The sequence below is a fragment of the Cuculus canorus genome, chromosome 20, assembly GCF_017976375.1.
Source record: "Cuculus canorus isolate bCucCan1 chromosome 20, bCucCan1.pri, whole genome shotgun sequence".
NCBI lineage: Eukaryota > Metazoa > Chordata > Aves > Cuculiformes > Cuculidae > Cuculus > Cuculus canorus.
This window is the reverse complement of record NC_071420.1, coordinates 2,012,096-2,039,360: the sequence shown is the minus strand read 5'-3', so window position 1 is coordinate 2,039,360 and position 27,265 is coordinate 2,012,096. Positions and strand designations below refer to the sequence as shown.

General features: G+C 42.5%; 2 protein-coding genes across 7 annotated transcripts; one reads left to right on the top strand and one right to left on the bottom strand.

Annotated features, from left to right (window-relative positions):
• Positions 1–592: 592 nt before the first annotated feature.
• Positions 593–18,878, bottom strand: CA4 (carbonic anhydrase 4). Its single transcript, XM_054085147.1, has 8 exons — positions 18,605–18,878; positions 8,310–8,363; positions 7,646–7,816; positions 5,246–5,403; positions 4,418–4,510; positions 4,084–4,147; positions 3,442–3,605; positions 593–2,377 (listed from the first exon to the last, which is right to left on the bottom strand). Exons 1-8 carry the CDS (start codon positions 18,660–18,662, stop codon positions 2,189–2,191), a joined length of 951 nt encoding a protein of 316 aa, XP_053941122.1. The 5' UTR covers positions 18,663–18,878; the 3' UTR covers positions 593–2,188.
• On the top strand, positions 7,827–27,077 carry LOC128854177 (lysophosphatidic acid receptor 1-like). Of its 6 annotated transcripts, XM_054085145.1 has the most exons (6): positions 7,827–7,991; positions 9,961–10,112; positions 10,575–10,717; positions 11,475–11,564; positions 14,867–14,945; positions 22,743–26,070. In XM_054085145.1, the coding sequence occupies exons 2-6, from the start codon at positions 10,095–10,097 to the stop codon at positions 22,749–22,751; spliced, it is 339 nt and encodes a 112-aa protein (XP_053941120.1). In that variant the 5' UTR covers positions 7,827–7,991; positions 9,961–10,094; the 3' UTR covers positions 22,752–26,070. The 6 variants fall into 6 exon arrangements, with proteins under 6 accessions (XP_053941120.1, XP_053941121.1, XP_053941118.1 ...); XM_054085146.1 differs by lacking the exons at positions 14,867–14,945; positions 22,743–26,070 and adding an exon at positions 13,250–14,296; XM_054085143.1 differs by lacking the exon at positions 14,867–14,945 and having other exon boundaries at positions 9,961–10,717; positions 22,743–27,077.
• Positions 27,078–27,265: the final 188 nt, after the last annotated feature.

Genomic DNA, 27,265 nt, shown 5'->3' with positions numbered 1-27,265 from the left:
GCTTTTGTTTGGGATTGCGCCACTTGCGGTTTTGCTTGTAAAGCTTGGGAGAGGGTTAAAACCTGAGCCCGTCAGAATACTCGCATTGATGACATCTTGCAAAGCAGCCTGAAAAACAACCATCCTTCCTCTTAACTGCTTGATGCATTCTCTATTCGTGGGATGTTGAAGAATGTGACAGACACAGCGAATACAGAGGTGTTCAGCAGATGGGTGAGTAGGAAACTGTTTATCCTGGTTAACTAACTAGCCACTAACTAGCCACGTGTCTGTACAGAGGTGAAGCTACACTGGGTAAACCCATGGTAACCTTCCCTTCATTGTAAGAGATCTGCCTGTCCCGTAGACGGTGGGTTGGGTGTATAGCCTCGTGCTGATAATTCCCAGATGACTCATGTGAACTCAAATGTCCTGTTGACAGCAGAAACATCCCAATGTCCTGCAAATCCCTCCCTTCCACCACCCCTTCCCCCCAAAAAAATGTAAACCCAACCCTAAATGTTGTGAAGAAAATAGAGAAGTAAGTCACATTCCCTTAAGCGGTGCGTGGATTGTCCTTCAGAGAGGACGAAAGAAATAAAAACTCAAGGCAACGAAAATATACGTCTTTGTTCAGTTTTAATCTCTCATTTATGTTTGCATCTCAAAAGTTTTTCAGTTAGCTAAAAATACAGTTAAATTTTAAATCATTCCTCTAAACTTAAAAAAGTGAATTTTCTTTCCCACGTGTTTTTCTTAAGCTTATATTATTGATTGTTAAATATGAAAATAATTATTCCCCCAGCTTTTTCTTCTTTGCTGAGCTGTGATTAGTCTCACTGCCATGATTTTCCTGAAAATGGCCATATACCAGTAGCGTAAAGTCAGCTCTGCAAACATTGCCCTAAAGGAAAAAACACAGGTCTGCAAACAGTGAAATCCTATTTTGGTGCAGCCAAAATCTACAATTCTCAAAGAAGCTGTAACACGTTATATGGCATTAGCCAAAGGAAACAGTTATCTCTGTCTTCAGAGAGAAAACTGGAATATTATAAGGAAATTCCATTTCCAAGTGTATCGAGCTTTTCTATAAGTAATAGTGTAAGATCTGAAAATCAGTTCAAATCACAACCATCTTCTTGGAAAAACTATGAATCCTAACCATGTGCGAATAATTTACAGGTATGTACAAAAATAAAGGAGAGGGGGGGTGGATTTGTAGGGAAAAGTTCATGCTGAAATATTTAAACTGAAATTTAAAAGCTTCTAAAATGTGATGCTGGAAAGAGGCAGTTCTTGAGCCGTCTCATTTTATTAAGCAAATAAAACCCGTAAAGGATCATCAAAGTCTCACGCTTCAAACGCAGCCCTCCAAAGAGAGGGAATTGCCCCAGATGTGCTATTGATATACGTGGTTGATATTCCCTTTATGTTTTTAGCACATCGTATCAGGCGTGGGCATCCCAGAGAAAGATGCTGTACTAGGCTGAATAAATAAGCTTAGCAGAGAAACCTGAAACCCCAAACGGGCAGATTAGATGAAGGGAATCCAGTATCCTCAGCTAAAAATCAACTTCAGGTGTTCTGAAGGAAGAAGGGGAGGGGGTGGGAATTGGAGGGGGTGGGAATTGTGTTGGTACAAATGAAATTTGTCACTCATCCTTCACTACGCGGGATGACCTGGATTTGCTCGATCGGGTGTGACCATTTTTTTTCTTGCTCTGTGTTGTACTTTCATGTGGGAATGATAAAAACTGCTCCACCTGTTACTGTCTTCCTGATTTGCAATGCTGAATGTAAACATATCCCAAGCAAAACCCTTTATAGGCACTTAAGAACAGATTCCTCCTGTAGACCCTCTGTGTAGCTTGTGAGGTGTCCTTCCAGTGTTGTGTTTTGTTAAGTCTAGGCGTGCAGGTGATTCATCCTAATGTTTTCTTGGAGTGTTTTTTAAATTTGCACCTTCATAGCATCATCTTTACGGTTCCTTTGAAATCTCATCATTTGGTGCAATGGGTTTCATTTTATATAAGAGCAGCAACAGAAGTCCTTGGTTAGTGTCTGAGGAGGAAAAGGTTAAATTCTGTATTCAACTGTGATTCATGAGTTGGTATTTAGAGAGAATAATTGACACAAATCTCCAATCAAACAGCAACAAAACCCAAACAAACTCCAAAAAGCCCAGAGCCTTGAATGAGGTGGGAAGTTTTCACTGGGAAAGAGAGCTCAGGATGTACGTAAGCACGAGGACCAACGTTAGAATCTTAGCAGGAGGCGGGAGGACGCTGGCGCTGGACCAGTACACCTTTCGTTCATTCAGAAACTGAACGGGCCGGAAATTTTCAACCATGTTTGTGGAGTTCTTCCCATCAAAGTGAACTGTTGAGAACTGAGCAATCTGCAGACATTGAAGAGAGAATAGATGGTTAAATATTTTTTTCCATGGAATACTGCAGATGGTGATATTACAGATCAGCAGAGCTTTGCTCTGCGGCATTGTTTCGAACCAAATGAATGCATTAAACCTCACAGGAAACAACGTGATGGAGGCTTCTGCCAGAGGTCACCAACAGCTGATTTCTTTTAGCCTTGGAAATCATGAGGGCTTCCTTTCTGTGGGAGCCAAATGCTTTATCCCGCTCAAGGACCGGGTTACACCAGTCCTTTTGACGCACACGGTTCTGTCCTTGCCCATCACATCACAGTGACACACAGAAGAGCACTAAGGTTTCTTTCCTGGCTTCAAATTTCTAACTGCTTCAGCAAGAAGCTGTCTCGGAGCGAGGGATGCTCACTCCTGGGCACTGGGATGTGCTGACTTGTGTGTGGCTGAGCACTGCCCTGGGGCTGAAGGCATTATGGGTACACGGCAGGTGAGGAGCTAAAATACAGATGCTGGCGCTCGACCAGGCTCTGCTGGCTCGTAGGATTGCTGAGTCCACTCCAGGACAGCGGAATATTTTAATCGTGTACTCTATTAGCTGAACAATGTGTATTTTAGAGGCAGTCACGATTCAGCCTCCTGCTCCTCTCTGTAGGACAAAAGCACGTTGCTTAAAGCTGATGCTGAAAGACTCAGAGTTTGCACTTTTAAGTCTCCTGTTTTGGTATCCCAATACTTATGACAATAGGAGAAAAGCAGTGAAATTGTGGGGGAGCAGATAATGAGAGTGGAAGTGCTGCTGCTGAAGCCCTGAGCCGGGTGATTACCTGTGGGGTTTTTTGGCTTTCACATCGTCATTTCCCCTTCCTTCCCCTTTCCTGTCATTTTCAGAGGGGTGATTTAATACAGGCAAAAAACTGGCACGTATTTAGACTAATGCCAAGCATTAGTGTGTGTGTGTCCTAGGAACAAAGCAGTGGAGCAGCTAACAAGCCCGTGTTCAATCGTGCGCGTGAGCAGGCAGCCCGAGGAGCGGAGTGACCACGAGCAGACCCTTCAGCCGCCCCTCTGTGACTTACCTGAGAAATACTGAGCTCGATTGGCTTCTCAAATATCGTCCAGATGACACCCTCATAGCAGTCGGGAGTGGTGAGAGAGCCCTCGTACCGATAGTACTTTCCAAGGTCTTTCTCAGGTGGGAGAAGAGAACTCAGCGGCAGAGGGTCCATGTCTGCTGTTTGCCCTAGACAAATCAGGTGGAAACACCGCTTGTCCCACACGTGGCTGTGGGTACTGTTGACATTTTCCATCACAAGCAGCTGCTGCTGGTGGCTGTGTGAAGCCTCATCCCCACGCCCGCCTCCCTCGCGCCGGGAGCAGCTGCTCTGCCCTGCGCCTGAGATCCTCAGCTGCCAGCGGAGCACAACTTTACACTCTGCTGTTAATACCCTGCGAGTATTTCTTCTCCCTTTGCTTCCTCCTGAGGAAGCAGGAATACTCGTTCTGGTTCTCAGGGCAGGAGGGTGTCTTCACTGCAAATGTGGAGAACCAGATTTTCTCCTACCTGCAATACTCGGAGTGTTTGACAACTAACCTCTACCCTTTGACGTCCAAGCAACAAGTTCTACTACAACTAGAACAGGGTTGGACCGTGAATTACCTGGGAGTATATGTGCCCGAAATAAATATATGTTACATTTTGACCAACACAAGTGTCTTACCTTTGTATTTAATGTTGTCTAATTTGCTAATTAGGGTTTCATAGTTTTTATTTTCTTCTTCAATCTGAAATGGAAATATTTTTATTTGAAATTATGCATTTCTCAACAACCGGTTGCTTCAAATTAATCGTGACTTAAAAAAAAGAGAAACACCAGGCTAAAAGAGAACAGCAAGTGGGATATAGAAAAGGGTAAAAGAACTAAATGCCGGCGCTGAATGCCTGCAGAAGGTACGGGGGCTCAGGTCTTGGGCTGCTGTGACATTAACACAGAGGGTCACTCAGCCAACTGCATGGTGGGTTTGAGATGGACAAAGGAAAGTTTGGCTACCAACCTTTATAAAGAATGCTAACACTGCCACACCGTCTTCTTTCGCCTTTGCTTCTGTTATATTTGAAGCATCTTCTCTTATGTGAACAATATGCAGCTGTAACGCAATAGTCAAGGATAATGATTAGTTGGTTTTCCTCTGCAGGTGGGTGCTGCCGGCGCAGCCTGGCTGCTTCTCGGCATCCGCTGAGCTGCTCTGCTGCACCCAGGCTGGGGACGGACGGACAGACAGCTCCGGGGGCTTGACCTGAGGCAGGTGCTATGCAGTAAGTAGACCATAATTTGAAACTTCATTCACCCCAACGTGTCTCACGCCACCCACCTGCCCACGTGTGTACCAGGAGGGGAAGCGCTCTGGGCTGCTGCAGCCCCCGATTCTCGGTCAGGGCAGCGCAACAGGCAGGGGTTTATGTCCCTGTTAGAAAGGGGGACTGGTTTCCTTCCACCAGTCCGTGGGTATCAGCACTGGTGACCTATCTGCCCTTGGGAAGAATGATTTTTTTGATTGCTTAGGTCAATTCGTGGTTACAGTCCCAGAAATGAATATATAATCTGAATAAGCAGTGTGGGAGTGTAATCGGACTGCAGAGACTTTGAAATATTTCTGCTGCTGAAAGGCTGCGTAATTCCAGATTTGTTGTGTCTCCTGTGCCTTTGCTGTGCAACACCAGTGTGAGTTCCTGCGTGTTCTGGTTAGCAAGCAACATGCCCTTGGTTGGTTATGTCCACTTTTAGCATTTCATAGTAGAACTAGCCAATGGGTTTTGTGCAGCAATATCTTAAACAGCCCGAGTTCTCGAATTAAAGCTGTAATCCACAAAGTCCCACCTACCTCCATGGCTTGTTTCTCTCCATCTATGCTGTGCTCGGATCCTGGAAGGTATTGTGGCACAGCTTCGACTCCCCAGTGAAAATGAAATTCTATTGCTTTGTATTTTCTTTCCAGCCCTCCACCTCCAATTTTAGGGGATGTACTTAGTTTTACTTTAACTGAGGAAAACAAATAGATAAGTTTAAGAAAAAAAAATCAGATCATATATTAATAGTGTTTAACTCTAAAGAGATGCGTGTTCTTGAGATTCACATTTATCCTAAAGTTCTGGCTCGTTTTTTCATGCCAAGCGTTCTAGAAGTTCACCTCTGAAGAAGCAGAATGCTTACAAAATGCTGAGATTAATCTGAGATGAAAGGGAGAAATATCATAGCCTGCTTCCCAGTAACACACGGCACCACCTGGAGCTTCTCTTCCCATTGCTGCGTAGGATTTGCTCTGTGAACCTCAATGACTTGTGTAGAGCCTCCCTTGCCGGAGAGCTGAGGTGCCCGTGACTTCAGCTGAATAAATAATAATAAATGCAATAAATCTGATGGTACTTGTTCCTCCGTGTAAAACGGAGGAAAAGGTCAAAGTGCTGCTTTGGATTGCCCCGGGAAAAGGGTTTTGTACGCATTCCTGGCATCCATTGATACATCCTTTGGAGTATCATGAGTTAATCGCATTTTGAAGAAAACGGGGGAATAAACTGTCTTGCTTGATTGCTCTGAGGGGATTTGTAGGAATTTGCCCACTGCCATTATAACCCCAGCCAGAGCTACTTACGCCTTTCAGAAGACCCCTTATTCCTTCATTTTTGGATAGAACACTCTCTGTGAAAGCTTTCTTAAAAGGAAACTTGATGACAGTTTATCTGGTTTAAAAGCATCGCTTTTATCTTCTATTGTCTGCACTGTAACATTTATTTTAGGCAGGGTTTAAAGATCCTATTATTAAGTTCAAACATCGTATGTATTCTGTTTTAATTTAGAGCAGTGTCGCCACATAAGCCTAAGCATCTCAGTCATTATCTCTGTTTAATGTGGTGCTCGATCTGTTGTTAACAGGAAAACAAAATTTTCTTAGGAGACATTTTTCTGTCTATAAATCACCATCACTTCCTGTCCCCGAGACATTTGGAGTCTATTTTTGATATTTATTTATTTAGACCTCTACATTACGCACAGTATTTTCTTTCCATAGGAAAGATTGTTTCGACCTGATTGAAGCCCCAGAGATTTCGTTGCTGTTCTGAATCCCAAACGAGCGTGAAGCTTGTGTGAGTTATTTAGTCACTTTGCTTTTTTATCTGCAAATGGATGAGTAACATATCTTCGTTGGCTTTGTTTATTTAGATTGTAGGACTTGGAGACACTGACCTTTGCTCTCTGTACATCATTGAATATCATGATAATCTAATCTCATGTAGAGCTTCTAATTGCAGCTGTAATTTAAGCAATAACAGTCCAGCGTTGTGCTCATTGTAGCACAGTAATTGGTTTCCCTCAGAAGGAAGAAATTTTAAAAGCCCAGATTAAAAACCTAATCCTTTTGCCTGTCTGGGAAAGATGAAAATTCTGACCAATCCTTATGAATATTAATTCTTGTGTAGAAGGTATTTCTACGAGCAGTGACTGTAAGACAGAGATTCCAGAATATCGTTCTGTAATGAAGTCGTTAACTCATACAATGATGAAAAGTCAAACCATGGTTTTTTTCTTATGGTCTGTGAAAATACTGATATTTTAAGCTAGAATCTCCAGCTGTCAGAGTCAACCCAGCTGTCTACCTTCCTTCCTGCCTTTCCATTTTATGTTAGGAAAACATTTGCCACTTACAGCTCACATCAGGTTATGTGCAGTGAAAACAGGTTGAAAACCAAGATTTCAGCTTATTATTTTAACAAACCAGTAAGACACAAACACTGTGAGCCGCTGGTTCAATGATTTTCCTGGGTTGTTTTGGGCAGAAGCAACGGTCGGAAAGGGCAAGCCCAGAAATGAAGGATATTGGAGCATTCCATAGAAATTAAATGGCTCTGCCAAAGCTGTTGCCCTAAACCCCTATAACCACCCACATCCTAGCTTAAAGGTTGTTTGATTTAGAGGTTCCTCACACATCTTGAGTTCTGTTTCTGCGTGTGCACAGAACCAATTCCTGCTGAGACGCTCAAGGACTATGTCTAAAATTCAAAGCCTAGATAATTCCCAAGAGTTCCCGGGAAGGCTTGGTTCAGAAGGTGTTCGGAAGGTTTCAATTCTGAAATATAGGGGGGCTATCTTATTGTTTCTTCCTTACTTTTAAGTAGCAGTAATGAAATCTAACACCTTGCCCAGGACATGGAAGAAGCAAATGGATGGTTCCAAGTAAAGGCACAAGCAAAGCCCACTGTAACAGTAATAAATTGACAGCACTTGCCTGTATGTCCATTATTTTCTATGTACCATTTTGAAGACCCCTTCACATCATATCCTTCAAAATCCAGTGGCTTAAGGCTCTCTTGATAAGTGATATTTTTGGTGACAATATTGATGGGTGATTGTTTATTTCCTTTGCAGGCAGCGTCTATCAGATGCCATTGTCGAGGCACTGTTTAAAAACGAAGAAAATAATCTTTTTCTGTAGACTGCAAGTCCTTGGTGAAGCCAAAGTACCCAACAGTCACCGTATTCTTGCTTGGGAAACTGGAGACACCTTAGAAGAAAAGGTCTTTGGATATTGGAATTTAATACAGAAGCATTCTTAAAAGTATCATTTTTTTTAGGTGCGCCAAGAGTTTTCTTTTAAGCTTAAAAGGAAAATATGCATAAGTAAATGACTGTAAAATAGAAAGTGAACTGCCGCTGTGTCTGGCTGAACTACAGAAAATATAGAAACACCACGAAAGTGATGGTGGTGGGAGTGAAATGCGGTTCCCAGCACAGTCAGTTCCAGGGAGGGCTGGGCAGGACGCACGGATGATTGTGCAGCATTAAATGCTGAGTTGTGTGAATTTTTACATAATTTCTATAAAGAGGCCATTTGCAAAAGGGAAGAATCTAAACACTAATACGATTAGAAAAAATAAATCGTTTAGCAGTACCTTCACAGTGTGGCTGTTCAAGCTTCTGCGGCTGATAGCACCAGTGGCTTCCAACTGAAACAAAACCAATCAGACACTGAAAATTAGATTAATGAAAAGCTGTACAAATTGTCCCCCAAGAAAGCCGATGGGAAATGGAGTTGCAGCCTGTGATCATCTGAGGATGATGGGACTGGCCACCCAGTTTTGATAGGTTCTTATTTCTGTCTGTCCAATTTTATTAGAGTAAGATGTTTCATTTCTTAAAACTATAAACAAGGGTGGTTGGCAAGGGGTGAGTGCGTCAGCTGTAAAGCGTGCAGTGCACCCTCCAACGAGCCTGGTTGGGTTCCAACGTCAAATAATCCAGAAGAGACCGTATAAATCCTGCAGTAGCAAGCTCTGTCTCTCTCTAGATCTCCTCCTGGTCTTGAATGAATCCGTTTCCCTTTGTTAATATTCCTTCCAAAAACTGTGCTGCCGTGAAATATTAGAGCTCTGGCTGGGTTGCAGTTCTAGATAATTTGGTTTTGAGACTTTGGCTTCAGAAACTTCTCAAACTAAAATTTCCACATCTGAATATAGGCAGTGTTAAAATGAGTTTCCTGTTATCAGTTCTGTACTTGCCATCCTTCCGCATGCTTGTAGATTCACTTGCACAAGACGAGTTACCTCACCCCATTCCAGGAACTATTTTAAAGATTACTCGGTGCAATAAAGAATTTTAAGAAGTGAGGAATCTCATCTCTGAAAGAAATGAAGGATTCTCATTCCAACTCCACTGTGATCCCACACAGGTGGTTGAAAAAGTTTTCAATAGAACATCTAAATCTTGCTTTTTCTTTGTCAGAAGGATTATGAATTTCAGAAGGAGGGAGCTGATTAACCTTAGGCAAGCGTTCATCTACCCAGGAAACCAAGGACTATTTTATTTATCGCAGCATGCTTTGATGGTTGGTTGTAAGAGTAATAAAGTTTAAGTGGACATTAACAGGAAGAGTTCTCTTTGGCTGTTTAACTTCAATCAAATACAATTCAAAACCTCTAATAATCATGATTGATACGATAGTTTCTTTTTGCCTGTGATTAGGAAATTATAGACATTTTAATAAGTGGCTAATCAATTTTTAGAGATTATTATGGAGGCGTCATGCCATTGGATTGCTAAGTACCGTAATTTGTGCCCTTTATAATACATCTGCTTGGAAGGCTCATAACTGCTTTTATCTTCGTATCAGTAACAGAGTGATACCATCCATCTATTAAGTATTTAGAAGAAGTTATAAATAGAGCCTTGCTATGAAGTGTGGCTTGCAATAACAACAGAGAGACTTGAATGAGCTTGTGGCAATTAATATAACCTAGAAAAAATGATACTATTCTAGTTCATATCCCACGAAAATTAAATTTATGCTGAAAGCTGTAAATAATGTTGACTCACTTTCTAGTTTAGCAGACGTTAAGTAATTTTGAGAAGAAAAATAAACATGGCCATGTTTGTATTGTCATAACTGTAGTGATTTGTAGTGATTTCTACGCTGTTGTACCACTAATATTTTGTAATCATAAAAAAGCGGTTTTGACAAGGTTTATTTTTTTTGCACTTCCAAACATACACAAACTTCAGCTTTAGGATCTGCCATTTCTAAACCAGACTGTGGCATTCTTTCAGGCCGATGTACACAAGATAGCAGCCAGACCTCCAGCGGCGCTGAGCGATTGCTCATCTCTGCTGGGAAAGAGCAGAACCACAAGTTCCAAGCACGGAATGTCACCAAGAGCTTCCATTGATATTTTAATCAATAAATGCCTAACGAATACCAGGTAAGCCAACCTTCACGATGCTCGATTCCACTTCATATGTGTCAGTATGTGCATGGGTGAACGACTGCAGCCGTATTTTCAGCAAGACCTCCAGCCCAGTGGTCAGTATAGGTTTTAATACGGGCTGTACGTTGGGAGGAGGCTTTCTTTGCAAGTTATATGTGCGTGAGTCTTCAGGAGAAGAAAAAGCTGTGGAAATAACCTGGAGACAAGTGTTTGAAGGCGGTAGCCTCTATGTGGCATGAGAGGATGATCAGCTGCTAAGCTTTGGCCTCAAACTCTTTGACATGGGAGTTAAACCAGAGAGGAAACTCCTTGAGTGAGAAATCAAGGTCGGTTGGGGTATTCAAGTCTGTTTACTGTAACTTCTTGGAACAAAGTCTATTGTTCTAGGTTTGACCAGTGCCTTGCACAACGGGAGTTTGATCGTGACGTAAACATTAAAGTATTACTCTAATACAGATCGAATTTTATGGCCAATATGATTCACGATTAGGAGTCAGTCCAGCAAGATCATTGTTTGTTGGGAGCGAAGTCCTGGAGCCTTTAGATGGTGACCACAGAAACACGACAATCAGGGACAGCCACAGGAAACCTGAGGGAAGGTAAATATCACCAAATTATAGTGTCAGTGGTTCTAATATATCTCTGTACCAGAGGAATGAGGTGGAAGTGAGTCATGGAGCCTTTCATGCTCATTGCAGACTCTGAAGCCTGTGAGTTTCAGTCACATCTTAGTAGATCAACACAGGAGCACACTGAAAAATCTTTCAGACTGCACATGAAGATGCTGAAGAGAAAAAGGTTAAAAAATAAAAATGAAAAAAAAAAATCCAGCCCTCAGGTGGCTACTGCTGCCTTACTCCAGCACTGGTGAGTATTCTTCCACTCTTCTGTCAAATGCAACACACACTAAATAATTAGCATCTACTTTTGTGCAAGATTCTTGCAAATTTCCTTATGTCCACAAAGTAGCAAAGAACTTTTCTATCAAATGCTCTTCAGAGTTGTGGTTTAGAAAGTGGGATGGTATCAGTGAAGAAGAACAGGATATAAATTCAGCAGTTTCTGAGAAAAAGGTCCTTAAAGCTGTTAGACGTTAAACAACGAACTAATTAAACATCGCAGAATGCCTGAGCAAATAATGAATTAATGTTTATTGTGAATTAGATGGAGTTTTTTTCATTAGTAGGAATGTAACATTAAAGCACAAGTTCTTTTGTGTAGCTGCTGCTCAGGAGGAACCAAACTGCCCCACCCTGCGTGAATTACAAGGAAAATTTGCATTTGGATTTGTGTCAGGTATGACTCCTCCCTACCTACAGGGATTTTGCATTTACAATAGCCCTTTTTTCTCCCTAGGCTTTATGGCTTTATTTCTGAAGCAAGAAGAAAAGACACTTGTCTCATCCAGTCAGTTGTCTGTGGTCTTAGGCACGATTATGCCCTAAGGTATGTTGTCTAGTCTAGTTTTAATTGTCTGAGCGGCTCCTGCCACTTCCCTTAGGAGACTTTTCCACAGTCTATTAACCTTCACTGTCAGGAAATGTTTCCTGTTTAATAGCTTACATTTTCCAGTTGCTTATCTGCATCCCATCACTCCTAGAAATATCACTGGACCACCCTAAACAATTCTTTTCCCTCCCTGGTGTTTACATCATTCAAATAGTTCCTTCATCATCTGTAATTCCTATTCTTGCTTCATCCATCCTTTGTCCCATTCTTGACAACGTATCCTTCACCCTTCCATGATTTCCACTTCAGACTCTCTTACCTTTCTTTCTCTCAAGCCCCTTTTTTAGAGGAACTCAGTACCTATCAGCCTCCATCCTGCAGCCCTCTCACCTGACCGTTCTTTCGATCAAACCTCAGCTCCTCCATTCTTTTTCCTGCTGTTTATTTTATTGTCCAGAAAAATGCATTAGAAAGGTGGGGGGCGCTGGTGTTTGAGGGGGGTTCATTTTTGTAGCTGAGGTGCTGAAATCATTGTGGCGATATCAGCTGCCCCAGAGAGTTTCGTAGCTCACTCCCAAAGCTTGCCGGATCATGAGAGTTAAGCCGTGAGCATCCACACGATACTAGTCAGGATTTCCTAAAGTTCCTTGTCTGATCGGCATTAAATAGAGACATTTGCATCGTTGTCACCATTGGAAGTAATGTAATTCAGTTTACATCCACATTGAGTACCCATGTATAACTGGACTACTATTTCCCGCGTTATCAACTATATCTGGTTCTTACATTGTATTATGGATTCTTGATCTAACTGGAGATGCACCATGTCAAAGGTGTTCCCTTGGCCTTACTGGGGTTTAATTTAGAGTAGAGCTGAACTGGGCTGAAGGCCTCCTCTTCCTTCACAAAGTTCAAGACAGTTAAATTTAGGGAGTCTCTCTTGGCAAGTGAGCAGCCCTACTTATCTCTGTTTCTTCCTTGTCAAATTTACAACTGGTTTCCTGACCAAAGCTCTTTCTTGGCACCAGAATAGCTGGAAAACAATACAATTGCGTATTGTTTTCATTTTATTGTAAATGTTTTCAATTGTTTTAGCTATCAAGCCTACCTTGGAAACTTGGGACAAAAAATTCCTTCAGTTGAGAACTCCCTCTTCTGTTCACTAACACAGCTGGATGGAGGACAGTGCTTCTGGCTGGGAGCCAGGCTCTTAGCCCTTTGCCAAGGTGCTATTGTGTGATCTAGGAAAAGACCCTTCAGCTCTTTGGACCATGGTCAGATTGCCTGAATTCCATAAAAGTTCCTAAATCTACTTTGTCCTACTTATTCCCTGCTTACTGCCCTACTTGGACCTGCTGAGCTGCTGCTTGGAAGCCCACGGCTCGAAGTCGGTGCCGTCAAATGGGTGGTATTCGGGGCAGCTGAAAACTGCCCTTATTTTGTCCACCTGCACTAAAGAGTTATTAAAACAGGTTTTGTCCTTCTGGATAAAGCGATTGGAAATACCAGCGTTACACGTTAACGGTTAGGTATTTTTATTAACTATATTTCATCTCTTGAAGCGTGAATAGCCTTTATGACCCAGACAGCCCGAAGCATTGAGACAGTAAGAATATCCTCTGTTGTTATTTAGTGAAAATCCCTTCTCTTTCACTGACTGACTCCTTTGTTTGCCCCTTTAGATCTCTTGTCACCCTCTTTCAGCCACGTCGTAGCTGACCGTTCGTTCTCTGCTGAGAGACAGCGCCGACGGCGCTCCCCTGCGCCTCTGCTTTGCAGAAAGCCCGGGATGCTGGGATGCCACAGTTCTCGTTCTTGTTCTATTGCCCTCCAGTTTAAATCCATCTCTAAAATCTATTTTAACTGCTGGCTTTGCAGTGGAGCGCAGGCTGCCCTTTTCTATGAAAAAGCCATAGGCTGGTTTTGCATCCAGTATATTTTTAGCTTTGGTTTGTATTGGGCTTGCTCTATTTTTAACTTGCTTTGTGAAACTTCTTATCTTTAGTACAAAGGACCAAGCAACTTAAAAGCAATTGGAATCTAACTCTGTCTTTCTAATTAATGAGGTTGCTGGACACAAATGGAGCCGATCTACACATCTATTTATACATTTTTAAGTATTTCACATCCTCAGGAAGTACTGATCAACTACTTTGACAGGCAAAATCGGTTCCAAAAGTTTTCTCCTAGATTTGTCTATCTCTAAGCATGCAAAAACAAATGTTTGTGATCATTCATCTCTCTTCTGGTCTTTTTACCTGGAAATATTATTTTTCATAATGATATATGTCTGCACGTATGTACCTTCCACTCTGTTATGGGGACTTAGCCTTGAAAATAAACTTTATTGTAGTAGTGAAGCGTTATAAATAACCACATCTGATCTGAACACCGTGTTTATAATTTGCACATGTATACATAAATCATATGCTCAATGAGGTCTTTATCTGTAATGCATGCAAACTAAAGGGAAAATCCAAAGAGATTAGAGGATTCTAGACAGGCCCTATAAACACTTGCAAACTACTTCCTTTGTGTCAGAGAGAGAGGAAGATGTTTTTGGCCTTGACTTGTGATATCGTTGTAGCCTCTGTCATATATATGTGCCCTCATAAATTTGTTGTATCAAACAAGGAAGCTGGCCTTTGAAAAAAAGAAGAGTATCCAGGGCTAAGGTGATTTGCTTCTGTGGGATATTTTGCTTTGCTTCATTTACAACAGAAGCAGTGACAAATAAAATTCAGAAATCCTTTTTTTAGTATTTTTAAAATTTCATTTAAATAAATTACTTTGTGGCTTAACTTTCCTTTTGCGGTCTTTTGTGCTGGGCTTACGATGACTGATGCTGGCTAGAAATGTGACTAAAAATTCTAATAACAGTCCATTAGATATATTCTGCAGCATAATAAAACACCTCCTGCAATGCCACAAACAGGGGAAAAAGCCCACTTGCATGGAGACAGACTCCTGGCTGAGGAACTGGGCCTTGCAGCATGTCTTGAAGACCTAAAAGTTCGTATGAGTTTATTTGGACAGCTTAGATAAAGGTATTTCACAGCAGCATCTGTCTCTGAAAATGGTTTTTCTGCTTCCAGTCTTCAAAATCTAAATGTAAAAACTAGGAGAAATTGTGCCTCCACAGGGCACAACTTGCAGTGTATAAGGGATATTCCGGTTCTTACGCTGATACTTTTTGCTATTGGAGAAAGCAGTGTAATTTTTAAGCAAAAGTAATGTCACTTGTCACCTGCTTATGGCTCCTCTGTACGGCATCTCCCACACTCCTTTCCTTCCCCCAGAGCTGAAGTCAAGGAGAACCCCCTGGCTTGGACGCTGGAGAGGGATGAGATGATGCAGCACATTGCAGTTCTGCACGAGGTCAGCTAAACAGTGAGTTAATACAAGTTGATGACAGTGCAGTGTACTCATGCTGGTCAGGCTGAGCCTTAAATGGAGCATTAATAATGTGATTGGGTCCACCGTGTACATGGAAAATTGCCCGCTCGTTGCGTCTCACCGGAATCGGGCTGCAAACGGGTGAACAGTGATTTTTTAACTTGAGGCTGTGAGGTCCTCGCGTGCGTAGCCCCGGTTAAAATATCTGTCTGCTCAAGAGCCTCCGTCGAGGCATAGATAGATCAGAATTCATCTCATCTCTGATATCGGCCGTTCATCACTATACGCCACCGCTCCTCGGCAGCTCAGAAGTCACACGTGGGGATGAGGGGCGGTTGTTGGATTCAGCAGAGATCTTATAGTGCATGTTGAGGTTGTTCAGCCTAGAGAAGTACCTTAAGTACTAAGTGCTGCTTCTGCTTCAGCACAGATGATAAAGCTAGGAAATTCTCTGCTGCCTGAAGCCTGCTTGTGCAGGTCACCCAGCTCTACCGAGAGGGGAACGCAAAGTGGGTATCTCTTGCTCTCAGTGCATACTCAACAACCCAACACGTGGGAGCTCTTGTTTCTTCTTGCGTACGGTGGATCTGACAACGATGCCTTACGCTGATATGTATGGATGATGGTAGGCAGACTCAGATAGGCCTTTGAGTCTGCTTTGGCAGCTTGGCTGATTGCAAGAAAAAAAGAGAAGGAGGTCCTGAGCAACGTGTCCTGCACAAAGACCATAACTTGAGATCAAAGCCTCTGCTGAGATAGTCGAGGTAACTGCTTTGAGATACTGTCAGTGACCGCTTGTCAGTTATATTTACTTATTTGTTAGATTAGTTGGGTGGAGAGAAGAAAATTCCAGCAGTAATCCATGTTTCCTAAAGCGCCCATAGATTGCTGCCTGAAGCAGCTATGTCTTACTTTCTTTTACGTGTGTTCCAGGTCTTATATTGCAGTTATTTATCTTGGTTTTTAAACAACTGAAAATGCAACTTTTCATCCCAGAGTGCATCTAAGTGCACCCATGCTCCAATTCTGCCAACCTTAAAATAAATTTGAAGTATATATATAAATATGTGTGCAGTCTACACCGTTAGAAGTGGAAATGGAAGAAGTTAAAACATCTCTTTTTATGATATTTATAGAGATATCATTTATGCTTCATATTTGAAGGGCCCTGAAGAAACATCAGACTGCGAACTGCTGTTGACAGCATCAGTGCCAGCAGGGTTAAGTAAGTTTTATGTTTGTGAAAGTTAAAAGTATGTTAGTAGAAATACAGAAAACTAGAGGAATCGCGTTCTATCACTCATAAATCTTTTGGAGCTCTAGAGTGTGGACTGTGGGAGAATGTCTCCTCGTAGCTGGCTCCTGGTCTGTGACAAAGGCTAAAACATGTTGGGGTTCATTCTATTCCTCTTAAAGAATATTAGTTTTCCATAACATGGAAAGGATCTTGCTGTAACCCCACCGCAAAGCTTCTAGATGGAGATATATTCTGATCCTCTACAACTGATGTTCTCTGGATGGCATTAGAATGAATCTAATATCAATAAATCCTCTTTCTCAAAAACTTTGGAATATTCCTGTTGGAACATTGCAGACATTGTGCCTCTCTTCTGCCTGTCTAATAGCAGTACCAGAGGGTCATCGATCCCTCGGAGGAATCAAGCAAGCCGTTTGAGATGCATCAGTGCAGCTATTAATGGAATATTCTAACTGAGATCCATACAGGTCAGTGGATGAGATGCTGGAGAGATAGTCAAGCTAGATTGTTTCTCTTCCTGGTATCGGCTTGTCTCTGAGCAGAGGCTGCACAAATGTGCCTCAGTTTCCCTTTTGTCAAACGAGGGTAACCAGGCTTGCTCATTTACAAAGCTCTGTAAGGACTACTAGTAATAACTTTAAAACATAACTGCTATACTAATAAGACGGGGCAAGGCTGAAAGCAGTCTGAAAGATTATCAATCATTCATATTGACTATTTCAGTGTGGTGAATAACGAGGCTGCTCGAATTGGAAAAGCAGCCCTGGTGGAGGTATGTTAAATGAACTATGGTAAATGGGCATCACTCAGCCGAGTTCTGAGGAGTGGCAAAATAGAAAGGAAATTCTTATTTAAAATTCCAAACGTAACAAAAAATAATTCAGGCTGGTTCTCAGAAGTTGAGGTTTCTTGAAATATTTAGACTCCTACTTAGCATAGTGCATCCTGTGAAGCTTCTAGCTCAGGAAAACGTTTGGAAGAGAAAGTAGGGGAGAGAGCAGGTTTCTTGCATGTTAATAGCTGCGCAGTTTGCCTCTGCTCTCAGGGAAGAAAGTAGAAATAATGACAGCTGGGAAAGAAAGAACAAAAAACGTCATACACATCCCCTACCTCACTTCCATCTGCTAAAGCACTAATTATTAACACTAATCTAATAAAGTCCCTGAGGGGTTTCTAAATACTCTTTCAAGATCTTGTAATAAATCCCTTAACAGAGCAGGAAATTTAGCAAAGCGTTAATCGGTCGGTAATCAATATCAAGTAAACAATTGTTGTTGACTTTGGAAGAGCAAAGGTTCTTTGCGCCTCTGTTTACCCGCACCACATGTGGGAAACCTCTGGAGAGAGGATAGCCACAAAATGCAGCCGAGAGGAGAGGGGACGTACTTGAACTGTCAGGTGAGAAGCTGGAAAAGGCGAGCTGCCGAGTCACGGGTGTGGAGGACTAATTGAGAACAGAGAAAGAAGATTTGGGGAGCGCTGCCGTGTCCCCAGTGTTCAGCTGTGCTCCTTAAGGCACTTCCTGAGCAACTCAGACCTCTGTTACTTTAAGTCTGGCCACTGAATCTTGATCTGCTTTCAAACCGTGTCCCTTTAACAGCTCTTGGTGCAGTGCTCCCCTCTGATGCTCCTGATAATATTGTTTCTCTTCCCTTAATGCAGTCCAGTCTGTTTTAGTGCCAACAACAGACCCTTCATCACTATTAAGAACTGCAGTGTTTATCTTTAATTTTGAGGCTGTGTGCTGATATTTTCATAGGAAAGGTGATTTGTTCAATGCTACAACATTGCTGATCTAAGAGAAGTATAAATACCTTCTACATTTTCCAATACTAATTATAGATCGCTATTTAATAGTCATTGTACGTGCGTAGTGTACTTATGGACATAGTGCCCAGAGTGCAAAAATAGATGGATCTGCTGGGCTAATGCAGCAAAAGATATACTGTTCTTTCTCAGTAGGCAGTCATAAGAATTTCATCTTATATCAAAATGGCAAAGCAATATGAGTAGAAAATTAAAACAAGCTTTCTGAAGTTTTAAGAAGTTTCCAGATAAAGAAATTACATTTTTATTTTTAAAAATCTACATAGATAGTTAACTTATAGAGATCAATTCAAACCTCATTGATTTTTCTTGGAGGAGGAAGGCAATTAGGATCTCTAAAGGTGGGAAAAAAAAAAAATCCCCACTCATTCATTCATGAGAAGTCTCTACTTTATTTTACCACACATAATAAAAGGCAGAGAAATAAATCAAACATTCTTCATTTGTCACATAGAAGCATTAGAGAGGCTGTACTGCATGTACTGATGCCCAGAAACAAATCGTAAATAAGAGTAACCTTGGTAGATGGGGTTAGAAAGAGCAGGCAAGGACTTACCTGCCACCTCTGTCTTGAGAATGTGCAGAGAGAACAGAACAAGGAACAGCAATTCCATTATCTATTTTAAATAGGCTCAGTGTTGAAACCAGCATTGATTAGACTCCTTAGTATGTGATCATATTTCTGCTCTCAGTTTTATACTGGAGTAAGTAGTCCTGCACAGACCTGAAAGCCATAGCCAGGAGGGTGAACTCCTCCCCTTTGTAATTTCTCCAGATTTACCCTACTCCTCATTTGCCTAAATTTATTCATTTCTCCCAAATGAATGGCAAGAGGAACGAGGCTTTCCAGCACCGAGCAAGCAGCCTGCAGGGAATCGCTGACACTTTGCAACCTTTGCACATTTAGTAACCTATTACTAAAATGCTGCAATTTTTTTTTTTGTTTTTTTTTTTTTCCTGACAGCCTACAGGATATTTGATTGACTGTGAATCTGTTAAGGTTACCGGTTAGTTTCAAAAAACCCCAGGGAAACAAAGGCTCCCTCATCCCCCCCATCCCTACCCTGCAACCCTCCAAACAGCTGCTCAGGACTGGAATGGATTTGGGAGGCTGGAAAATGGAACTTCTGTGTGCAGATACAGGATTTCCTTTTTATTAGGTGGCATACCGACACCTTACTTGTATAAGCTTTTGCACTTAGTAAAGTAGCAGACGGCACACCTTTTGTCTGTTTCTTTGTGGGGGTTCTTTTTTTATATATATATATATATATTTAAAATATTTTTTCTTATCTTTCCTGCTGCTGGTACTATAATGTAATATATGCAAATTACTTTTTTTATTCCCTTTGCTTTCTTATCTGAATGCTTTAATTCCACGTGAAAGATTCAGAGGCAACCCAGGCTTTATGCTCAACAAACAAAGGTGTGTACAGAAAAGCCGCACTCTCACTTTTTTCTCTATAGTCTCTATTATAGACCTATTTTAATTTTTTCATTTGGGGTTGGATTTTGATACAGCTGAGGAAAAAAAAAAGACAAAAGAGGGAATGCAACTTCTTCATCGGCTTCTGCAAACGCCTCTCTGTCTATGGGGATGCGACCCACACGCTGGGTTGGGGGCAAGAAGGAGACCGGCTTGCTTGACCCAGTGCTCCTCCGTGAAAGGGTGGACGGAGCGAAGTGGTGTTACGCCGGCTGCGTTGAGCAAGCCTGGCCACCCACCAAGGGCTGGATCACCAAGAGGAGCCAACAGAGCACTGCTTGCCTTTACCAACGGCTGCCGGCTCCCGGGTGAAGGCCATGGCCACGCTGCTGTCAGTAGTTGGGTCGCACAGGACCAGGACCCGTAATAACAACGGGAAATCTGACAGCTGACTTATGAGCAGGTCTTTTATTCATAAGAAGGATGGCTATAAATAACATTCCAACAATGAAGACTTGCTGGGTAGTGTTTTTCCATCCCGGATTAGGTAGATTAAAGCACGAACAGACGATGATTTGCCTAGCACATGGTGCTAAGATAAATAGTTACTGCAGTGACAAGAACAATAAGGGAATTGGTTGCATATTTTCACTTCCCAGTCTGGCAGTCTCGGTGGAGCTCTCTGAGCAAGGTGCATGCTGAGCACGTAGAGAGGAGCAGGGGTGGGAACGTGGCGCTGCCAGGTGATGGCAGCCTTCAAGGGCGCCTACAAGACGCTGTACTCTTGGGCTTTTCTCATTCTTTCCTGGGGATGGTCTTCAGTAAAGGAGTTGAACCAAAGCTCTTTGATGATATTTTTTTCCTCTATCTGTGTTTAGTTCTCAGGAACCTTCTGTTTAGGACTGAACAATCTGAGGGCTGGAAGTTTTGATCCTGAAAATCGAGATTCTTGGTTTTGTGGGGTTTTTTTTTTTCTTTTTCTTTTTTTTTTTTGTATTTTCTTTTGTAAACCTTCCAGCCTGTCATTATGAAAGCACTAATAAACTGCATTGCAGTCATGTCAACTAAGCATTTGCGCTGGAAAGTGAAGGCACGCTCAGGGAAAGGCATTTTCTTTCCTCGTAAAGTCTGAACTGTACTGTATTTCAGCAGAGCACACATCAGGTGATATCAATTTTTTAATCTAAAGAAACCTGACAGACGCTTGGTTATCAGTTCTCAGTGACATCTTGGCATCCAGGAATAATTTTTAATGCAATTGCACTGTAGGAGGATTTTGCATAAAGACCTTTGGACCTTGAACCTAAATACATACGAGGATCTCTGTCAGAGAAGCAAAGAGACAAAGCGATGAGGGGTGTCTATTGCAGATCACTGAGCTCAAGGCTCGTTTTTTCTGATGTAACGACTGCAGTTGTATCCATAGCTACAGGACAGGCAAGAACAGGAGGAAATAACAGAAATGGTGAAAACTGCACTTATTTTTGTGGCTTGAGAGCCACAGCAGTAAAGATTTTGGAGATGTTCCCCCCAGCCTGGCTCCTGAACGGCGTGAGCTCTGACATTAGCCTGCTGCTACCAAAGGGCTTCATGGGAAGCTCGGAGGGGCTGACGTGACGGGTAATGAAGCTTCCACGGGTCTGAGCCAAATGACCCTACCATGTGCCGAAGGGAGGAAGTCCAGCTGAGCGGCTGCCGTCTCCCCATGTCCCAGCAGCACAGGCGGGAGGGGAGCAGAGCGGGCAGCGTCTGACTCCGTGCCACAAGCACACAAAGTGCCAGTCCAAGTCAAGGCGGAGGCACCACTCTTTGTGCCGGGAGGCTGAGTTGTTGCTCCTAGAAAGAAGATCTAACAGCTTGTGAGGATAAGACTGACTTGAGTCCAAGTCCTGCTATGGATGAGCTGACCTGGGAGAAATTGTCCCTGCAGAGGGAGAGGGAAGGACTTCCAAGAGACTTAAAACAGAGAGGAATTTCATGTTTAGTCGCTGGGTGATTGGGAAACCTGCCCTTCAGAGTGATAGAACACAGTAAATGCTCTTCATTTAGTGGTATGATGTAGTTTTCTTCATTAAAGGTCCCTCACCACTGAACAGGAATTCTGGGATTTTGTAGCTGTTGGTGAATCACAAGCGAAGTCTTCACCTTTCACATGAAAATGTGGGCTGGTTATGATTCTCCCTGAGTCTGCTCTATTGGGAACCTTGTTCTAGTACCAGGTCATTTCCATGGAACAGTCAGGAGCGCTTGCAATAGCTCTTTATTTGGCCATCTGCTCAGCTCCGGTGCATTAACTGCTCACTATCCCTCTTAGGCTGTACCTAAGGATTAGACCCTGTGTTATGTGATGCCATCATTGGTAAAGTTTAACTTCTCTCCTTTTCCTAATATTGATGTAAAACCACTATTCTTTTCTGTGGAGTAACAATGTTCATTTGGTGAGTGATGAGAACACTGGCAGCGTGCAGCTCAACATTCCCTAACTTTATGAAGACGTATCCTGAAGGCTGTGTGCCTCTAAGCTGTATATTTAGCTCTGTGTGTTTACAGCCTGCCTCGTTGCTTCGCCTGGTTCTGAAGCACTTGCATTTCTGACCATTGCTTTCTTGTAACAAGAGTCCTCGGAGTGCCTCTGTGGCTGTTTAGGAAGGAAGATGCCCTTCATGTGGGCTGTTTCGTGGCTAAAGGGTCAAGATGCGCTCTGGCTTCTTTACATATAAATTATAGGTGGAAGGCTTTGTTTACGGTACAGCCTTGGTTTCAGGCATTGATCAGTGTTTGTCTCCCTTTAGACAGCATAATACAAGTTCCTGAAAGATGAAAATAACAGTTCTGGCATCTCAGAGAAATGTTCAGGGTGCATAGACAAGGAGAGGGACCGGTTTGCAGGACTTTTCTCGCACCAAGCTGTCCTTGCCATCGTTTTGTGGCTTGCAGCTAATGTAGCATTAAACAGCACTCAGAGACATTCAAGTCTGATAATTGCCTTCGCTTCACGTCGCTGGTGAGGGCCGTGAAAGCGTAGCTGGGACATCAGATAACTCAAAACCTGTGAGGCAACAATTCCTCAAAGAGAGTGGTTGGAGGAGGAGCAGAGAGTTTTCTGTTTTGACAACATCTCAGAGAAATCTTGGAAGGAGATCATACATCCCTTTTGTGTCTTCCTCTCCAAAGAGGAAGACTTTAATCTGCATAAATTAAAACATAAATTTGATAAATAAGGTCCTTATTTGTATCACTCCCCTTCCTGAATGTTCTCTATTTCCAGGCCTCATGATGTCCATTGAAAGACTGAGCAGATGGATGGTGTTGACTCAAGGCTTCGCTGAAGTAGGAATTAATCTTCCCCAACCCTTAGCCAGCCTGCCTGTCACTTGCTGGTTTTCAGCTCTGGTTGTGTGTTGCCTGCACTTTGGTGGGGTTTGTTGTTGGAACGCACTGACAACCGAGGAGGAAGTTGAGCTGCGCATTTCACAGCAAACAAGGGCTGGTGTTTCAACAACAGAAGTGGGAACTGGATGTGAGTTCAAGGAGAAAGAGGCAGGGAAGAACAGTTAAACCCCTTATCCTTTCAGTGCCCTCTTTTTCTCGCATGTATAGTGTACGTATGTGACTTTGAAAGTAACACCAAATCATCTCTACTTAATTGTGCTGGGGAGTTCTTATTTCCATTTCATCGATGCAGCTTTTTCTCCTGTAGTTTCAGGCATCACTCAAGTTTCTCGGTGTACTCTCAGCATCAAGGACGTGGAGTACTGCTGTTCCACCATGCTACGGTAAAAGTGTATGTTGTCTAAGGGTTACTGCACAGCACTGAGACTCACAGCTCCTGAACTTCATTTCCTGTTTTGAAATCACCTTGGGCACGTCCCAGCCGGGTTCTGTTGTTCCGAGAGCTGCTGAGCACTCGCGGTTCCTGTGGAGGTCTGAGCTCTACAGGCTTTGGGCATTTCTGAAACTGCAAACTCAGTTGCGTGACGTGAAATTTTCCACAACAGCCACTTGAAATGAATCGTCATTAAAAATTCAGCCCAAGGCTTCTCATGTCTTTCTCAGTCTCTTCAACATGTTCAAGGATTATTGTCTTCTCCACAGGCATAATTGGCAGATAATTATTAATGGATCTTTGAAGTCTATACAAAATAATATCATTTACTACTCATAATAAATAGCAAAGTGATAGCAAATTGTACATCCGGTTAAAGAAATATAAAGATTATAGAACTAAAAGGTGTTGTAGAAGGAAAAATCTAGATAGATATCAACCAAGGGCTGCCAGCAGCAAGGCACAGCCAGTGTTTAAAGAGTTAACCTGAGATACAGGAGATAAGATTAGGTTCCCTCCGTACTGGACTTCGTCGTGATCTAAAACAAATACAGTGATTGTTCTTTTCCTACTCATAAAATGTAGATAACACTCTTTCTTCACAGGTGTGTTGTGAGCATAAGTATAAGAAAGATTGTTAAATTCCCAGAATACGGGAATATAAGAATAACCTTGAATCGAGATCGTGGTACGGAGAGATGGGGCTATGGAGCAGCCCTCTTTCACACAGTGCTCTCAATTCAAACTACTTTTCATCCAGCTTTGAGAGCTCAAACTTTATTACATAGGGTTGGAATATACAAATGGGGGGTTGTACATTGAAGCACTCTAAAAAAGTGATTTCCACAATAATATTTTCTCCTTTAATGTAGCAACATTATGTTAATTTTATATAATTATATTAGTGAAATAAGATTACGAGGCTTTTGTGAAAAGCTGTTTCTACTACTTGATATTATTTTTACTCACATTTTGATCTCATGTTGTTCAGTATTTCATGCTTGAACACCAGATTTTCAAATCAGAACAATTTCGAGCGGCATTTTCAGGAATACCTGGGCACTTAGGAGCCCAAGTTCATGGATGTACTCTTCTTAGTAATCAGGATATCTTTGAGGATGTTTTACTTTTTGAATAGACTGCTCTTCATCCCTTAATTCTATATAATCATTCTTTGCATTTCCCTGTGACCACGTGAAATACCTTTTACTCATTTGCATAAAGTATTTCTAGCATGTAAGTGCGTACTACTAATTGCACACTAACCTCAATATACTTTCATACGCTTTAACATCAATAGAAAAGAAAAAGCTACGGAATTTTCCTGTTTAAGCCAAACATTTCAGCACGAATGCCTTATGTTGTAAATTCTGGTAGAACTATTGTACAGTTCACAGTGATACAGATTTAGAGCTGGAATTGCTGCTATAGTGATCACACGGCAGCGCTGAACGTGGAAAGCCCATAAACTCAGCTGAGCCGCTCTGCAATATCGCGGTATAAAATTGTCACTAACGCAAATCAATCCTTTGCCAGTATAACAGTAAAAAAAATTAACTGGGAGTAACTCTGTGGGTAATACGGCTTTACCTGGATAATTTAGCAAAAGGAAAGGTGCTCATTCGCAGGGGGATGCCAGGGAGGGCGTGCTGGAGATTTCTCCTTGTGCGAGGGCACGTTGAACAGAATGTGGGGTGACACCGGGACAACCACCCTCAGCATGAGCAAACGACAGCCGCCACTTCTGCGTAGAAAATATACCCACAGTGCTGTTGGTATTGATATACTGATGTGCTGCTCACCTGAACTGCTCGGCTGTCCTAAATCCCCATTCTCCCCATTGTATACTGCATTCTTTGTTCCAGCAGTGCCCTCTGCTGTCTAATAGCATGGAATATACGCCCAAAGGGCTTTTTCCCTCGTCTGAATCATTGTAGGCTTTTCAGATGGATCTGTATATTTGATGTATATTATTTATTCCACTAAAGAAAAGCCCTTAGCTAATCATATTTTAGTTTATCATATCGTTTGGCATATAAGATTGGTGTTTGTTTTGTAGATATGATCTAGCTGTGCGTAGAAAAACGGCCACTGTTGGCCGCATCAGCTTAATTGTAAGCAAGAGCCAGCGAACGACTTGGTTCTGTTGTCTCCTGCTCAGTCTTGAACACTTCAGAAGTTTTGCGGTGTCACGAGAGTTGATCTGAAATTAGGACTTACATCCTCCTCTGAACTGGGGTCCAGGTTAGTGCACAACAGCAGCGGTGCTCTTTGGGTTGTCACATACTCACCCCTTCCAAAAGAAGAAATAACTCCTCTCCATTTTCTGACTCCCTCATCCTTTATCCAACTATTCCATTTGTGAAGTTAAGCTGAATTCTCTTTCATTCCGTTTCGCAATATCCTCAAAGACTTTTAAACTACTGATGTGATAATTCACCTTCACAAGAACTATCCAGATTTTTCTCTTTGTAAAGGTTGCTTTAAGCAGATCACCTGTGGAGTAGTAAATATATTTTCCACTTCTGGCTATCCTAGCAGCTTACAGGTAATTGGCTACACTCTGAGTTGGTAACCCAAATATTTAAAAAACACGAGTGGTTAAAGTTTAATCCACACTCATGACGATGATGTGGTAACGGAAGCCGTGCATCAGGATTCATTCTTCGCTTGGAGAATAAGGTGGCAGCAACACTCGTGTAGCATGATCTCTGACGGAATACGGGATGTCTAAAGCAGACTCATTAATGGTTGAAATTAGGATTTTCCACCATGAATGGATATCCAAACTGCACTGCTAACCACACTAACATTTGGAGCCATTCTTTGGTACTTGCACTGGGCATCCCTCAACTGACCATCAACATAGCATCTGTGATCTTCAACTGCACAGTCATCTTCACCAGAATGGTGACAAAGGATCTGCACAAGCCTATCTCAATACTCTTCTGCAATTTGGCTTTTTCTGATCTCTTCACCAGCTTTTCTGGCTTTTGGATTGCAATGCTGTTCATCACCAATCCTGACATTACAATATTTGGATCCAAGGACATGCTTGCACCTTATTCATTATATACTGTGTCTATCTTATCCACCATCTATAACTTGGTAAGCATTGGAATTGAACGCTACCTGGCTGTGGCTGAAAGCATGAGGACGAGGTTCAGGGTTGCTAGATGCCATTCCATAGCTATAGTTTTAATTAACTGGGTCCTTGCTTTCTTTTTGGGCTGCTTGCCGTTGATGGGGTGGAACTGCTTGCATAGAGAAGAAAACCTCTCTGTCCTTTACAGTCCGTTTTGCGTTGACTACCTCATCTTCATCGCTGTTCCAAATGTTGTGGTGGCTTTTATTATACCTCTGTTCACTTACCTTCGAATCATTATCATCTTGAGGAAGAGAAAGCTGAGAATGAAAGCATGTGGACAAGCTACCGGCACCTACAAATCGGCCGAGATCCAGGTTGCCAGAACCAGTATCTTCATTTGGCTCCTGGCGTTGATCTCCTACGCTCCTTTTTTCGCAGGAGTCATATTTGATGCAACCAACCGTCGGTGCCGCATTGATCTCTACCCAGGCGTCTACATCTTCCGAAACTTCACGGCCATGCTAATAACCATGAACTGCTTAGGAAACCCTATGATATATACCCTGAAAGTCAAAATTCTGGGGGCTAAATTCAAGGCTCTGAAATGCCTCTTCACCAGCCGTGTCCAAGCCTGCACCATTGAGAACATCTAGCAGGAACTGTCAACGACTGATTCCTGCCTCCTTTGGGGCGGCGCAGCACCCGGGGGGGGGTCCCTTCTTGGGGTGTGGGGGTCCCTGCGTGTGGCCGAGGGGTCCCGGAGCGGGGCAGGGGGTTCCCTGCATGGGGAACCGTGAAAGGGAGGCTGCAGCTTTCGTAGTCTTTGGTAGCGCGTGAATAGCGTGTGGCGTTGCGGTGGTTTGCAGCTTCCTGTTCA